The sequence below is a fragment of the Balearica regulorum genome, chromosome 6 (genome assembly GCF_011004875.1).
Source record: "Balearica regulorum gibbericeps isolate bBalReg1 chromosome 6, bBalReg1.pri, whole genome shotgun sequence".
NCBI lineage: Eukaryota > Metazoa > Chordata > Aves > Gruiformes > Gruidae > Balearica > Balearica regulorum.
This window is the reverse complement of record NC_046189.1, coordinates 42,966,947-42,984,223: the sequence shown is the minus strand read 5'-3', so window position 1 is coordinate 42,984,223 and position 17,277 is coordinate 42,966,947. Positions and strand designations below refer to the sequence as shown.

Genomic DNA, 17,277 nt, shown 5'->3' with positions numbered 1-17,277 from the left:
GTGCTTTCCAGTCCTACTAGAATGCATATTACAGTGTTTATTGCTCTTAGAAACTAAAGAAGAATTTGGTTATTTTCAAGCATAATATACAGTTAGAATGTGTTATAATCTTAATTCACTTCTTCTGCTGCAAAAACACAGAAAATTCTTGTGTTTTGGAAGTACCCAAGTCCTGAGTTATCCCACAAATTGTGGCCTTGGAACCGATGTGTGTGTTACAGCTGATGATTCTCTAAGCTCTGTTATATTTTTGCCACAATTTCCAAGGATGTCTGAATAATTTCAATAACTGAAGGATGAATGGAGTATTGCATATTCAGCACTGTATCCTCTGCAGCATCCTTTCCAATGAATGGGATATGAGGACTAAGTCAAGTAAATTTAGTTCCTCCTTTCAGGCCTATTACCAGGATGTTCCTGGTACAACAATTGGCAATGACATAATTGATGGTCAGGGAGGTTAACGTCTCACTTGGTGGTATTGTTGCAGTCTGTGTGTCTGCAGATTCAACAAGACAGCAGTGCATCAAGTATACATTGCTATTTCAAAGGCTATGTGGGGATTATAGCGTGGAGAGGGTAGTTTCCCTTCCGAGTTGTTTATATTCTTTAGAATGTGTAAAGCCAGGGATTAATGCTGGGTAAATCTGTTTCAAAGGAAGCAGCTGCCTTAGGGCTGTTGAATAGAAGACAATTGCTGTGTTTCAGTTCTGAAACAAAATAAAGATTGTACTGTTTTCTAGCAGAACGACACATACAAGAAAAGCAAGCACTACATTTAAAATTTGGGTCATGCATTCAGCCTTGTAAAAGTTTGTCAGTATCTTGACACTGAAGAAGTCTGATATTAGCTTAAATATTAATGTAAAATGTGTTGACACTTTTCAAACTCTTTTTAGATGACATCTTCCTTTCTGGAATTTTACAGAAGTTTAAGTGAGGTGACATCTTGAATTCAATCAGGCAGGATATTTTGAAATTCTCCATGCATTTAATGGTTATGAATACACTGGGCTGGATCATGCTGCTTTTTTTTTTTTTTTTGGCTATTTGTCTATGAACAGCTGACAAAATCTCAGCACAGCTGACAAATTTTGGCACAGCTGACAAACCAAGGCATTGGCAGTCGGTTTGTCCCTACTTACAATAAACTACTTGTAGCTCTAGCTGATTGCTCCCCAGAGTATCTTCCACAAACCTTAACTTCTCCATCCTGTTCTGAGTAGTGTAGAGATTTGTTGTTAGCTGGCCATTAGAGGAATATACAAGTTGGAGGGAACCTTGAGAGATGTGAGGGAGAGGAGGCAGAAACTGATGCAGCAACTGGTGCATCTGCCCTTGTGTGCTGGAGGTGATCACCAGGCTGGCCTTTGGACCGCACAATCCGTGCTTTCCCTGCTCTGGAGTTCGTGGTGTAATGTTTCCTGACTGAGGTGTATCTTCCTCTGCCTACTTTTCTTGAGACAGAAGACCTGTATTTGTTCACAGACCTGTATGGTCAGAAATATTTGAGGTAGATTGTTACAAAAGAGAATCTCAGTTCTTGGAACTGTCTCATTAGTGTCACTAAAATAGCATGTTCAAATGGCACCATACTGAGGTATAGCAGGGCTTGCAGAAGAGGATTACTGATTTCTTTCTTTCAGAAATTACAAGAGGTAGTTCAGAATCCAACCCATAAACTAGTAAGTACTCTCTTAGGATGGCTGGTACTCCCTCTGAGTAAAGGCTAGCAAGGTTTCATGGTGGTTCTTCTAATAAACAAATAAATAAAATATTGGGGGGACAAGAATGCTAGGTGTTATCTCAAGAAAAAAAAATTGTACTCAGTTCAGCATCAGTAGGAGCAGTTTCAGTGAAAGAGACTTAAATTATAGCAAAGAATAATTAATTCATTAAAGCAATTCTTCTGAAACCCTATATCTCAGAATATCAAATTATGACACAGATGCTAAAATTAATAAATGAACTGATTTCATAGAAGAGCTCCCTCTAGAGAAAAGGGAGGAGTTTAAAACATTAATTTCTGAGGATCAGTTGCAAGATGTTTTTTTGAGAGGCAGTAAATGTTGCAGAAATAGCACATCTTTCCGATACCACCTCTGTGTCAGCGCTGAGGGACTCTCGTTGTTGGAGAACCGTGTCTGCAGCTCGAAGGTTTTAAGGTATTACTGCAACCGTTCCCTCTTTGAAGGATTCCTTAGCCCCATTTCACTTTTCGGGGTGCTATTTCTTCTTTAGACTTAACGTATGTACAAAACTCAGCTCAGACATCTATATTCATTGTCTGTCATGGGAAATTTAAGCAATTACCTATAAAGAAACGTTTTCATGGCTATTCTGCTTTTGCTAATGGAATTTCACTTTTTATGTTGTCTCCAAAGTTTGCTGGGTAGTTCTCAGTTGCTGCAAATAAAATTTTTACAGGAGCTAGATCTTTTCTCTCCCTGGTTTCGAAGCCACCTCCATTTCTTTTCATGATGGCTGGATTTAACAGCAAACAGCTGGGTCCTAGAAACAGTTTGTCAGATATTTCACACAGTTTATAAGAAGAGAAAGGAAAATAGGTGGAAAGTATGAATAGTATATATCTCGCTCCTGTAAGCTTGTAGAGGGAAAGCTGTCTCCTTCCACAACGTTTAATTAATTTAATTACTTTATTAATTCATTCATTTTTTTACTAATTCATTCTCTTTGCTAAATTCATTACATTTTACTACATTCATTAATTTAGTAATGAGTCTCCAAGTCTATCCTAGTATTCCTAGTCCTAAATCTGTACTGCACAAGCACCGGAGAGCTGTTCTGTGTGAGCTTGCGCTGCCGTACAGTGACACACGTCCCCACAGCAAGTGTCTGGAGCCTCATGTAAACGGGGAAGTCGGTGGGCTGCAAGATAAGGTAGGACTTTGTGATACTTGATCCTCCTGCCCACCGCCTCTGGGAGTGCCAGCTGTGAGCTGGCTGGTCGGCCGCCTTTTCACGAGAAGTTAGTTAGGTTGCTCTTAGAATTCTGGCTTTTCTTGACTACGTTTTGTGAATTATTCTGCAGCTGTCAACAAATGCAGACTGTGAGTCCTTCTCTTGCGTGGAAAAACAAAGACTAAAGTCTCAGTATATGCTCTTTGTCCCGTGACCTGATATTGCTACCTGTGGGCACTTCAGTCAGTTTTAAAGTTAATTTTCTATGTGTTGCTTTCATTTTACTCCATTGATAAACAGATAAGCTACTCAAAAGCACTACCACAGAGGGCCTGCTGAGAGTTAACTGCTCCATATTTTCCTGCAAAAAACCCTTTCATGACGGGAATCTCTCTGTGTTATTACTGCAGAGCGCTCTGGTTTGATGTGTTTGTAGGACTAATGGCTGTGATGATGTTATTGGAGTTTACTGAAGGAGGTAGGATGTGATTTCTCCTTACCTGGCCGCCTTCGTTGCGATACTGTCTGCATAAAACACAAAAGTAACTTTAACATTTATTCAAAGAAAAACAACATACAGAAGAAGTACACATAGAGTGCAAGAAACAAGGTGTTCATTCCTGGGAAATAGTAGTCTTAACGTTTCTTCATATTTGGTTATCACTGAGTTGCCACCGTTCTGATCCTGGAAAGATGCTTCTGTGCTGAAAATGTTACAGTAAGCTAAGAATTGTTTTTGTGTCATGAAAGTCAGAGGGTGAAGAATTGAAGCAGGGAGGAAAGAACCTCTGATCATTAGCTGTCTCCAGAAAGATGGGTGAAGGTTAAATCCCTCTTCAGACCATAAGGGTAAGAATAAAGTCCATTAGTCTGCCTGAAGAAAGATGTAAAATAAATGCCTTTAGGCAGGTGAAGATAAGTGGACCTCTGTCCAAATTTGTCCCAACTTCACGGCAAAGCACACAACAGCAGAAAGGAGAGAGGAAAAAAAGGTGAAATGCATGTCATCAAGGGATTGGGTTTCCTTGCCTGCCAGGATGTGACTTCCAAAACAGTTTGTTGAAATGGGATATTGTGTCCTTGCATTCTTGAGATATGTCTGTAGGTGAAGCTTTCCATTTCTTAAAACTAACAGATCTAGGGGTATTTTCTTGTTTCTTCCTTCAGTGTCCTGGAATATTGTACAATGGTGATAATACACTGTGGTTTTAGTCTACAATGTTATTTAAAGAAAAGTTGTGTTAAACTGGATTATATAGAATTTTTTTTAATACTTGCATTCACTGTTCTCTCTTCTAGAGATAACGCCAGATTGTATCATAAAATCTAGTTTAACATTAGTCACATATGAGCACCTCACAACAAATCTCTCTTTTAAATACCTGATGTTTCTGCCCGTGTAAGGATAAAGTTGTTGTAAGATCTTACTGAGTGCAGTGCTAGTAAATACCACGACACCACTGCTGGCTCAGGAAGCCTGAGCACTGGGAACAGCGGGAGGCTGCAGGAATTTGGTGGGGGGTAGAGGCATGTGACTGCCTTCTTTTAATTCCCATAGGCTTTTAGTCACTTTTGAAAACAGGTCATTGGGATGGAGAGACCTTTTGGTCTGACTCAGTGTTGCTGCTCTTACATTACTGCTGACAATAAAAGCCTGACGTTAATCCCTTCAAGTCCAAGAGTTCAGATTGAGGGTAAAATCTAATCTACTAAATCCAAACCTGTGGTACTCAGTTTTATGTCATTTCTTGCTACTCTAATTTTCTGAAATACATGAATGCATACTGATTGCTACACCTCCTATTTTAAAAAATTGTGACTCTTACGCCTTGCTGATGAGTTCATGGCTGTCAGAAGTTTGTTTTTTAAACTTCCTCATTTAGCTACATACAGGTATTATCACTTCATTCATTTCATTTTCATAATTTATTTAGTGCTCAGTGATAGAGACTGATCATCTTCCTTTTTCACACTGTATTTTCCATGTGGTGTGACTGTTCATTAATGCAATGTATTTGAGGAGCACAGTATCATTACCCAATAAAAAAGCCAGGTTAGAAAAGGAAGAATTCACTCAAATGATGGCACAAGGAATGGTCACATTAGAAAAGCAATATAGGTTTGCTTTGTTTCAGTAAAGTAAATCTACATTTCCAACATCCAGTTTACAGGTTCAGGACTGTGAGCCCACTGAAAGGTTAGGCCTTTAAAAATAAACTACAACCAAACTTCTCCTTTTTCAACGTTAAGGTATACTGGGGCTGATTGTTTTGCATTTCTGTAGGAACATTAAATGGAAGGAAGAAGATCAGTGGGTTTTTCAGACTGTTATCAATCAGTATCCAAGTGATCTTCAGAGGAGGAGGACTTTGTACCTCGACGTGCTGCAGAGATACCTCCCTCACAAATCCAGGCATGATCTGGTCAGTGTTGTTTTAAATATTAGATCAGTATATCAATTCTTACGCAAATCATGTAGTGAACATTTGTATTAGAGAATGTCTGTCAAAGTTTTTTATTTTAAAATTTCTTCATTATAAATTTTACTCTGCACAGTGAAGAAGGGATGTCCCTGTGTTCAAAAGGTGTGAACTTGAAAACATCGCTTCTTCAAAATAAGCACTGTGGAGATCTTACAGTTCCACATACTCTTACAGCCAAATTCACAAAATTAGTTTGTTAACATTGCTTTTGCTGTACAGTTTTATAGTTATGTCATGCTATTCTGCTTCTCTTCGTATTTTTATTTTTTATGAGGATGTATAGCATTGCTGCACTGTCTAGGAATAGTTATTTTAATTGGTCTGTGGCACATATATAGCAGGAAGAGTGGAAAGTTATCTCCTGCTCTCAGGGAGAGGCTATTTTTGTATGCATTATGCCTTTCAAATTGATTGCTGATTCCTTTTACACTCCACAGTGAATAAGCACATAGCTAAGAGAGAAAACCCATTTCAAGGCCAGAATGCTTTAGGATGTCATAAGTAAAGTAGGAGTCCTTTTTTATCTCTGCATGTATTTTTAGGCCATCTACTTCCTTGTGTTTGAGGAGTGCCTCGTGCAAAGGAGTGACAGTGAAGTGATACTGATAATTAGTGTAGTTTCACCAAAAATAAAGTTCTTGTGGATTTCAGAACTTTTGCCTGTGAGAACTGGGCTTTCTACCATGTAGGTATATTTTAAGCATAGCCATTATTAATGTGTCTCTCTTAATTCTTTGAAGGTTCATTTAAAATTTTAAAATTCTAAATGTAAAAATCTTAATTCTGCATGAAATTGATATCTCTTAGTATTTATATTAGCATGACAAATATAGAAATATTAAAACAGTACTAAGGATCTATTCTTAAAACGTTTCTGTTACATTAGAGTACTAAACTTAGAGCCTTCTATGCTTCTTCCCTCTGAAGAAGAATGGATCAGTGCGCAAGCTCTGAGTGCTTGATCCAGTAGCAGCTCATCAGAGAGGTCTGGTTTTAGAAGTCAGACTCTCCATCCCATTTCTTGCTTATGAGTTTCTCAGCTTTAGGGGCTTGCTAGCAAGGCTCACCCACGTTGGTGGCAGCAGCAACGGCAGTGGGCACTTCTGATGCAGTGGCCTGTGTGCATTTGACCAAAGAGAGCCTCCAGAGGCAGTGGTACCACTTTATCTTCATCCAGCTGTGAGCTGATAGGAGTATTTGTGAGCTAGGCACCAGATGAGTCCGCATCCCCTGTCCCCTGCCAAAAGCCTGGAGATTAGCATCAGGAATGGTCCCCTTGACACTCGTTTGCAGACAGCCATCTCTAGAATCCCCTTCATCCCTGTAACTTGTATTTTTGGGGATCTAAGTCCAAGACTATTGCCTTGGTCTATGCAGCCTTACCTGTTGCTACTTCTGTCAAAGTCTTGAGGCTTGAGTGTCCTCAGGAACCTCACTGAATAAGGCCAAAGAAGATGTATTTAAGATTAAACGCTCACCATTTCTGTTAGGTGGTGGCAGTACGCTGCTTGGTAAGCTAAAAATCTATTTCCAAATTTCTTGTTAGGCAAGAAAATGTGAAGCTAATTCTCATCTGTACTGCATTTGTACAATTGCTTTTATTGGTGTTCTGTTTCTCTATAGATCATAATTTGCTACAAAGAGCCTCATCTTGCTACAAGTGTGCAATATCTCTGAAGGTGCATTGAAAGGACCTATTTGCATTTTATGTACTTTAGGGCAGGAGGGAACCATTGCATTTAATTTATTCATATTGCAAAAGCGAAGTTTGGAAAAGAACAGTGGGCCATCAGGATATTGAAGTGCCACATGGTACAGGCAAACAGGGAAGGGCTGGAGTGGTGTCACTGCCTCCGGGAGTGACACGGGGAGACTGCAGCATGCCTGGCACCTGACAGAATACTTTTGGGCTCTAAATTGTAGATTCCATAGGAATATTGGTGATACAATAATTAAACCAATTATATTCAAGGTTTGCAAAAATGTCTAGAATTACTTTATTAATGCATAGTTTTTCAACCTTTCTGAAATGCTTTACTTTTTTAGGTTGTTCATGAGAAAGCTTGGGATCATTACCATTTCATTAGGAATCAGCGCAGAGTCTTGATATTAAATTGGGCTCAAGCTAGGAAAGCCTTTTTACTCAAGGCAGTGACGACTGTTGCTGAAGCCTCTGCTGCTCATCAGGCAGAAGTGGAGTTGGCTCATACCAGACAAAAGCAACAGGAGATTTGTGCTGACCTGAAAGCAAAGGTAGGTTCAGTTATAAATCTATCAGATGCAAATCTGGTTTTTAATTGGTAAACTCAAAATGAAGTTAGTGTTTAAGAGAAGAAAAACTTACTGAAGCTCATTGTCATAATCCTGTTTTTACTGGCCTGATGGAATTGTTTTGGGCAGTTAGGGAAAAAAGCACATTACAGTCTATTGGCAGAGATCAGTGTGCATGTGAAGCTTGACTTGCAAGAGGCTCTGTTTCGTTACCAGTGAGGATCCTTGTTAGTGTTTTAACCTGTTCTTGAACTTAGTTTGTCTTTTTTTGATTAACAACGTGATTACCTAGCACACTTTAGGCCTTACAGAGAGTTTCATGTTGTGGGTATTATCTCTGTATGAACTGCAATCACATTCATTTTGATGGACTTTGAGCACCATCAGAGAGTTTGAACTGTAGTTCGGTATTGGAAGAACAAGATTTGTTCTGCAGTTTGCAATACGAGAGACTGTAAGCAAGCTACAGGAATAAAGGTCTGCCATTGTATTGCTTGGGTTCCTTTGTAACCTTGACAAATCACAAAATATTTGTGTGTTTCAGTTTCTTCCTCAACAAAGTGGGATTGATAGCTATACTGTCTGAGGCTTACTTCAGAATTACTTTTAACATTAGAATCCTCAGAAGTAGAAGTGAAATGTTCCATTCATCATCACTACCACCAGTTTTTTAGATTAATGCTAGTCTGTTTTCAGAGAAATAATGAATATCTGTCTTCCCTTCTGTTTATTTTTAAGAATGCTTTCTAAGACCTGAAAAAATGGATCCCATAACTTGTTTTGTCCTTGTTATGGAGGTTTTGCAATATTCTGAAAGGTGATTTATTGTGTTAAGAGGTGGAAAAAAAAAATAAAAATACCTTGGGTTTTTTTGTAAGAGAATATAATAAAATGGGAGGAGCTTGGACACAAGAGGAGAGTGTTACGAAGTTGATGCCTAAGGCATTTGTAAGGGGAATCACATTTCTGGGCGCAAAAGGCATGTTAAGATTTGTTTAAACTGCTCTCTGTGATTTTCCACTTGCACAGAAATTAACACCTGGAAGCGTACATGGTGTATTATTCTCACTTTACCAATGTTATGTCTATTGAACCCTTACTTTTCAGCAAAATACTGAACACTTGATTTTGTAACAAGGCACAGTAAAACCTGTGTTGTGATTAAGGTTTTTGATGTTGATGCTAGTTTTTCACTATAGTAACAGTACAAAAATCCCTGCTGTTTCCTGTTCCTGGAGCCGTCTGTCCTAGGAAGGTTTGAATCTAACTGCTTTAGGGTTGGAAACTGTCTGGGCTTGACTAAGTGTGGAGTACTCCATTTTAACTCCTGTGGCAGGCTTCCCTGGGGCCAAGTGGAGCAAGGAGCAGTTCTCTGGAGTCGGGGCGGGGGGGTGAGTTGGTTGGTTGGGTTTTTACCCAGGCTTCCCTTTCTGGAGTGGCTGTGTCTCAGAGGAGGAAGGGCCATTTATTCCAGAACTGTGAATCTGAGACTTTCTTTTTTTCTTTTCCTTCCCCACAAAAAGTAACAAGGAAGTGGTGGAGTACTTACGTTGTCTCCATGTAGCTTAAGAATCTCACTGATGCATTGAACGTTGTCTGAAAGTCTTTTGGATTCTGACCTCCTGTTCCCAGTAACCTCGAACCGTTTGAAACTTAAACCCCTTAGGCCTACACTTGTCAAGGGCTGCTTTCAAAGGTGGCTTTGTTAAAATGTTGAACGTTTGATCAAAAACAATTCACCTGTTTCTCAGAAGAGGAATGAAAAAGGTACATTTTTTTTCATTACAGAAGGATATCATTGTGACCTTGTTTTGATCAGCTCCACAGCTGAGAGGGCTAGAGGACGGAAGCTGAAATTGGGCAAGGAGCTAGCTGTTTTTCAAAGAAATTATTCTGAATGTATCCCTGGGTTTTGTTTGGATTCAATGGGTACGTGCATTTGAAAACTCATACTTTACCCAGTTATAGTTCATTTTACAGACTTGTCTTTCTACTCTTCTGAAGTGTGCAACTACAGAGTGTCATACTGTGGAAAGCGGCTGTTGGCAGCTATCAGGAAAAAGTAACTCTGTCTAGTGAGTTAATTAACACTGATAAAAACCCATGCTGGCGAGGATCCATAAGATGGGATAAAATGTGAATCTGTCTCTAAAGGAAAGAGTGTAGAGCTGGAAATCAGGGATTAGGGGCTGTTCTCTCACTTCTTTTTGGCCATTAATTGACTTAATTTTTTGCATTTTAGTAAGTTTAGTGTAAGGAAACTGTACTCCTATCACTTTGCCAGAGGGAAAATGTAGTCACTATAATAATTTACCTGTATAGTAAACTCTAGGTATGCTTGTGAAGAGTTTGTGTCCTGAATGTGAGAGAGAGAGATCTCCTTCATTACACCAGCAGGTTTCAGAGAAAGTCATAGCATTTATATGCCTATTTACGTCAGCTGTAAAAGGAAGTTATGACACACATGCTGTAAGATAGGTAAGCAGTTCTAGAACAGAATATGCAGAAATACATTAAAATCAAAGTGGATTGTTTAAGCAGCTGTTAATGATGGAGTGGGAGAAGCGTAGAGTCTGAATATGACACCTTTCATTTAACTTCCAGTCAGTAAACCATTTAGCCTGTTTTACTTATTTGGTTTAAAAGGGATATCTTTCTGTAAATTTCTATGCTGCTTTGAGTTTCAAAATAGTTTTTCTTTCTTTCTCTGTGTGTGAAAATCAGTTTCTTCCTAATTGTAGCACGGATTGAGCAATGCAAAAGAGAAAGAAAATATTCATGTGTGACAGGCTATGCATTTTTTATTACTGCAATAACCACATGATATCACCTAACTTTTATATACTTTTCATCTGCCAACAACAAACCAAAGGCATAGCAAACAGACTACAGAATACATTATTTAAAGCTGGTTTAAATGTACTAGAAGCAACTATGCCATCAGTGAGACTCTAGGCCTTCTGACTGAAAAGAGGTGATAACAATTAAAAAGTAAAGCAGCAGAGAAGTTAAATTAATATTTATAGTAGTTTTTACTTGGGAAAAGGAGTTTCAAATTCTTATCCCATGTTCTGTCTCGCAGAAGATCAATCTGTGTCAACAGAAATCAGAGTCTCTAAGGAGGAATTTTGAAACAACTCAAGAAGCTCAGGTGAAATAAATCACGGGGGCCATATGGTAGTCTGAAAGAAAGAAAGTGTGAAATGGATAATACTAGTGAGGATACATTCTTAAAGGGGAAATGGTTCTGCTACATACCTTTAACACCCGTTTGCCATGGGAAAACAAACAAAACAAGAACATGGAGGGGTTACGCTTTAAATGAGTGATTGAGAATCTCATATTTGGTATGCTTTATACTGTGTGGATTTAACCACTTTTGGGGTTCTGCGGCAGATGCTGTGGAGAAAATTCCTCTTTCTGTGTAAAATTCCTCTTTCTGAACAACATAGAGAAGTGAATTTTTCTATGTCACAAGGTAGGTCAGTAATGAAGTGAGAGCGCGATCTTTTATGAGTGTTAGTAGGGTGCTGCTTCAGAGTCGCCGTTTGAAGGATTGAAGTAATTGCTGTAATACGTTTAGAAATTCAGTCAAGGTGTCTGCATATATTCAAAACATTATTTTTCTATTGAATTTATCTTAAACCACTTATAATCCAGTACTTTCCATCTTCATATAAAACAATTTTAAAAGGGCACTCAAGGGAAGGACCTACAGCAGTAGACAAAAAGACAGTTGAATCTCCTGTGCATGGTGCATAGGGTGGGCTTTTTCTTCCTTAGCATAAAGCTATGTGCCCACCTGCCTTTAAATCTTTCCTTTCTCTTTTTGTGTTCCAGGATTAATCCCCACTCCAGTGGTAAAATCTCTTGCAACACATTGTCAATTTTTGGAGAGCAGTTCTCGCATTCCTTATCCTGGCAGAAACTAACATAAATTAATTTCAAAAAGAAAAGAGTTAGGTGGAATTAACTGGGACATTGCAAATCATATAAAGCATGTTGCAGATCACCTTCCTTCTCCCTTCCTGTATTATGAGAAGAAAGGATGTGTCAGTAAACTCAGGGGACAAAAGTTGTATCTCCCTATTCAGCATATAGTCAAGTCACTGATTTATTTGACTGCCATAGGAGATCAACATTGATATATTACAACTGAATTATTTTTTTTAAAAGTGTCACCTGGATAGGTATCAGATCTAGTACTTTGACTATAATCTGATCATTTTGCAGGAATTTTTTTTTAAATAAATATTTAAGTAGTGAGACTTAAAAGAAGAGTTTTCTTTCTTTTTAAGAAGCATTATCTATTCACCACTGAGGTGACCTGTTCATTTGTTGGATATGAGAAATACAAGGAAGCTTTAATAGACTAAATTTTAAATACAGGTACTCATTCAGGAAGTACGTGGTGAACTCAAGTTGTAGGATGCTATAATATTTCTCCAAAGCAGATGTGAGCAAATATCTAAGATTTTAAAATTCACCAAAGATGAGCCAACTCTGACCCAGTAGTATGTTTTTAATCCAGAGCTAATAAACCTGGATTTATTAGTTTGAGGTCAGCACAGCATTGATGAATTACATGGCTTTTGGGTCAGATAAAGCTCATGCACAGCAGGCTTGAAGCACGTGCAGAGACTGTCTCTCCAAATTTTCCTACCTTTTCCTTTCACCCCTCCTTTTTTCCCCTGTTTTCCTATACCACGTGTGTTCTTTCACATGATGTTGTTATTTCTGAATCTATCAATCTCTCTGAAATCTTCTCACAATGTATTACCTAGTACTTTGTCTGAGGACACGGCAGGTTTAAGGGGTTACCATCCCAAATGTTTTTTCTTACCTCCTGGTGCAGTTCGTGCTTTGTTATGGTGATGCAACTGTAAGGCCACAATAAAAAGGCAGAAATGATCTTATAACCACTCTCTTTCAATACACGCACAACAGAAGTAGTTGATAAATGAATTTATGAAGTGTGTAAAAAGCAGACAGTCTCTGAGTTTTAAGCTACAAATGAAAAAACAATAATTGTCCTTTTTGCTAATTAAGGAAAAGTCATTCGCAGAATACAAAGATAAATAACCAGATGCTCGTTATGTTAACCAGATCCTTACCTTGTATTTGAGAGGGCTTTAGTAAGTACTAATCTGAGAGAAATAGAAGTTCAGACTTTAGCTATTGCCTGTTCCATAATTTGTTTGCAGTGTAATTTATAACCACACATTGTTTCTACTTTCGGTGATCTAGTTATGTGGTTAGTTGCACATAATACGTCAGCTTGGCAGCACTGGTGATTGCAAGTGATTGCAAGCTTAAGGTAACTATTGAGTTACCGGCCGGGCCGCAGCAGTGGACCCCGTGCGCTATGCCAATCGCATGGGAAGTGTATTAATTTCAACTGCCTTCATGGTTTGCTCCAGCATTACAATTAGAACTTATGCTATATCAGACATCATACACATTTGAAAACGCTTTCTTCGTTATTTGACCGTAAGAGATTTGGGAAGGACTAGGAGCACCCAGAGCCACATGCTCCAGTGAAGTTGACGGGGCAGTTTGTTAAACCGTGGTAACTCTGTTATGTGTATTTCTTTTTATTCTTCTGAGGATGCTCACCACTGCATGCTTAATCTTATGTACTGGGCACAAATTGCAGGGACTTGGTAACAGGGGGCTGCGAGGATGCCCTGCAGGGAGGAGACCATGGACTGACTTGTCAGCTCTGAAATCCATTTACATAACCCATTGCAACCCAAAACTTCAACCAGAGGAGCACATGGTGCCTCAGCCTGAGACGTATCTTGCTCATTTACCTGGCTGCTAGGTTTATCAAAGCTTGTAGGTTCTTAAGTATGTTGGAGACATGCATTTATCTGGCAAATTTAGTTGAAATTGTCTAGTGATCCCCAAAATTCCTTGAGGATGGATAGCTGGGCAAGCTGACAGCTCATGCTAATCTTATTTTCTTTGGAGAATGGTCTTCCTTCTTCTCAGAAAGTGGCACATCAAGCAAAATAATTTGCATTAAAATTTTGCAAAAGTGGTAAAGGATCAAAAGAGCTCTTCATATGACTGCAGAAGGAACTAGAAGAGATAGTACTGTATGAGAAAGGACAGCCAATTTAGCTAAGTAGTTGTAAATAGAAATGCAGCTTACTTAAGGTTAGTGTGTGTGTGTGAATATTTAAGCCTACATAATATTTAAACATTTTAATAAAATGTTGACACTCCTGTTGTCAGCAACAGAAAGACATTCTGAATAATGCTGACTGATGAGAGAAGAAATACAGGACAAGCTGTGAACAGTAAACTGTTCACACACTGTCTTGAGCAAAAACATTGAGACATGCTTTCAGCTCCAGGGAACAAAAACGGGACCTAAACTGGATCACAAGTTTTATAGGTACCAATCCTAGCCCTTGTGACTGTTTCCTAACTGAAAGTAGTGTAGTTTTTTTACTCTTCAGGTTATAACTGAGGATTATGCTCAAATGCTTTTCTCTCATATCCTTTTTGAGATTTAAACACTTTTATAGCTGAAGAAAATGTCTACAGTTCTGTTAATGATCAAAACAGTTACTTTTGGCCACTTTCTGATTTTCAAATTAATATTTTTCTAGAGGTGGATATGGATTTTTTTTTTTTTTTAAATGTAACAAAATTAATCCTGGTGCCAATAGCCTTGTTTTTCTCCATTATTTCTTGCAGACCTCTTAGAGGTAGCCCGTGGAGCACAAGCTGCTCGAGAGTACCAGTCAAAAATCTGCTAGGGGTGTGAACTTTCACTGTTTTTGTAATCACAGCCAGAAGGAGATTATCTTCTGAGATTAACAAACTTGCAAGTGTATTATTTCTTAATTATCCCATTGCCACGTGCTCTAGTACTGGACCTCTCATAGGTCTTGTGTAAATCAGAACTGGAATGCTGTTAGCTTGTACCATTTGCTGTTTTGTCACTCAAGACCCTGCGGAGTCTGGACGCGATTCCAGGTGCTGATCAGAAGGTTTCAGGGTAGAAGAATCCCCAGCCTAGAGAAGAAGGAACAGGTTCTTAGAGTTGAAAGTTACTGGAGACTTCAGATCACCATCCGTTAGTATCACAGTAGTTGATCTTGTTGACATACCTGTTGATGTCCTGTATTAACTGTGTGGTCTCAGGAGGTGCTGCGCTCTCTAGAATGGTAATACAGATGAGTTCTTTACCACGACAGCAGAGCTAAGTCTTGTTCCAAGGAAAGAGATCATTCTCGCTGCTGGACTGCCGAGTGACCTGCTGTTTCAGTGACTGCTGCCCTGTAACCTCTGTCGCAGGCGGTGTTGGGGGTTTGTGTTTAGGATTAGGCGTTAGCATGGAGTTTGCGTGCTTGGTGTTTGCCGTGCAGCTAAGGGCGCGCAGTACTTTCAGCGTTGTGTAATGGAGCGCAGACAGCAGGACGTCTGATCAGCGTGCTGCTTAACTTGCTGGCAGGAGGCAGGAACGACAGCATATGAACCTGAACGTGTAACAGCAATGATTCTTGCTAAATATTTCCTACGTGGTCATGATATTTAATATGGAACCCCCCTTGTAAATCTGAACTTCCTTCCACAGTAAACTAGGAATTGACACATTTGCCATTTGAAACATTCGTGTCAGTTCATAAGGTTACTGACACACAAGAAAATCTAAACAGTATGTATGCTTATAAAAAAGGACTTTCTAAATTTAAAAAATGATGGCTTTTTCACAGTTTTGACAAACTCCCCCCTGCTATGTAATATTTTAGACTCTAGGGAACTGTTCTTAATATACATTTTAATTTTTTTCCTTTTTATAAGCTCTAGTATTCACACCCTGAGGCACCTGTCTCATTATCTTTATGTTTAGGAATGTATGCATACACTTTCTAATTTTATTTCCAAGAATACCACTGTTAATATTTTATATTTCAATGTGTGGTGGGTTTGATTAGTGCAAGTTGGTTTTTTCATTTTCAGTTGATACAATTATTCATCAGTAGCAGGTCCACTATTCATCCCAGTTTCTTTGGAGATGTCAGCTTTGTAGGGGAAAAATTTGCCTGTGATTTCCAAAGTCTTGACAAACAAGTCATTAACTGGAAATCCGGAAACGCAGGGATGCCCACTGCACAAGCGTAAATCCACTCTCCAGTACCTGTGCTGTGAGTTCTGCATGTCTGAGAGCTGTTGAAACTCCTGCACATTGGCACATTACCGGTAGGTCCAGCGTTTCCTAAATTTCATACTTTTCATGCATGCCCAAACCATCAGTAAAGAGCATATCCAGCCATTGCTTCTGTGAGTGCCGGGGTTGCTGTGCAAATACTGTGGAGACTCACTTGTTTGAGAAAAGCTGTAGCAATTTTGTCCTGGAGATGCAAACGTTTTACAACATGCATTCATTTCCTTCTTCCTAGTCCCTAGCAGAAAGTCTTAAAAGTTTGAGTACTCAAAGTGGGGTTTGTAATGAGAAATTGTGGGTGAATACAAGTAAGTTTGAAAACACTTTTTTTTTTTAGTAGAATGTACTTCTTTTTAGTAGTCATTGAATAGACATTTCTGTATAATTAGTGTCTTAAAAAAATTGTTCCAGTTTTGTAACACAGACTTCTATTGTGCTGTTCATTTATAAAATATTTAAGTCTAAGGCATTTATTATCCCATTAACCCAAGTGGAATTTATGTGCTTAACTTCTATTAACCTTAATAGAAATCATTTGGGCGAATCCTTGTTCTTCTATGGGAGACTAGGTCTTTAATTTTTTATTTTCCTCTACATTTCCTTTCCTCTTTTCTTAAAAATCTTTCTGGTTTTTTCCACCTTAGAATGGAAGGGAGTTGCTCAGGCAAGAGACATAGATCAGCAGGCACTACTTTTATCTGAAGTATTAACGACTAATCTATATTGCAAGTGAAGAGGCTACACTGCTGGTAATGAAAGTCACCTTTTAATGAGTTTTCCATGTTAATCTTCTAGTGATCTCAGTTTGACTGTGCTCTTTGGCCAGTTCTATAATAAAGTAATGACCTTCTCTTGTGTGAGGAAATAAGAAGTTTGCCAAATTTATTAAATCTTCATTGACTGGATGATGTGTCTATTAGGAACTGAACGGAGAAGAATATCTTTACGGAAGACCTGATGTTGCAATCCTGTAATTCCTTTAGCCCATAACTTTTTATCACTTAATCACCTTTTACATCTGTTTTGCTTAATTCTGGTTTTCAGGACACACTAGAGATGCATAGCTCTAAAAGGGCCCTTTCTCTGTAAATAGAATTCCTTAGACCACCAACTTGTTCTGAGGCAGCAGTCCTTATCTTAAAAACAGAAAGGAAAAATGTCATGGTTGATGTGATTTGAATCCAAACGTGCAATTAAGAGGCATTTTTTTCCCCTCTGTGTCTTGTGGCTTCCATCTGGAAAGATGAAGAGGTATCTCTGACTTAGCATAAATGCGGTAACTCTCAATTCTACATTCATTGAGAAGCAGGGCAGAAAAGCTGGCCAGAGAAGATGATGATGACGCAATGAAGTTGGGAAGGAGGGTAAGAAAGGAGAGGAGCTAGTCCTGGCAATAGAAGATCAGCCTGGTTATCTGAA

The 17,277-nt window shown here is 38.7% G+C and overlaps 1 protein-coding gene across 4 annotated transcripts in view; it reads left to right on the top strand.

Annotated features, from left to right (window-relative positions):
* CCDC148 (coiled-coil domain containing 148) overlaps positions 1-17,277 on the top strand; it is a 57,990-nt gene that overhangs the window by 13,985 nt on the left and 26,728 nt on the right. For all 4 annotated transcript variants that reach the window (XM_075757402.1, XM_010301592.2, XM_075757404.1 and 1 more), the window contains 2 exons: positions 5,207-5,345; positions 7,452-7,658. In XM_075757402.1, coding sequence (XP_075613517.1) covers positions 5,207-5,345; positions 7,452-7,658 — 346 coding nt within the window. The remainder of the gene's footprint in view (positions 1-5,206; positions 5,346-7,451; positions 7,659-17,277) is intronic.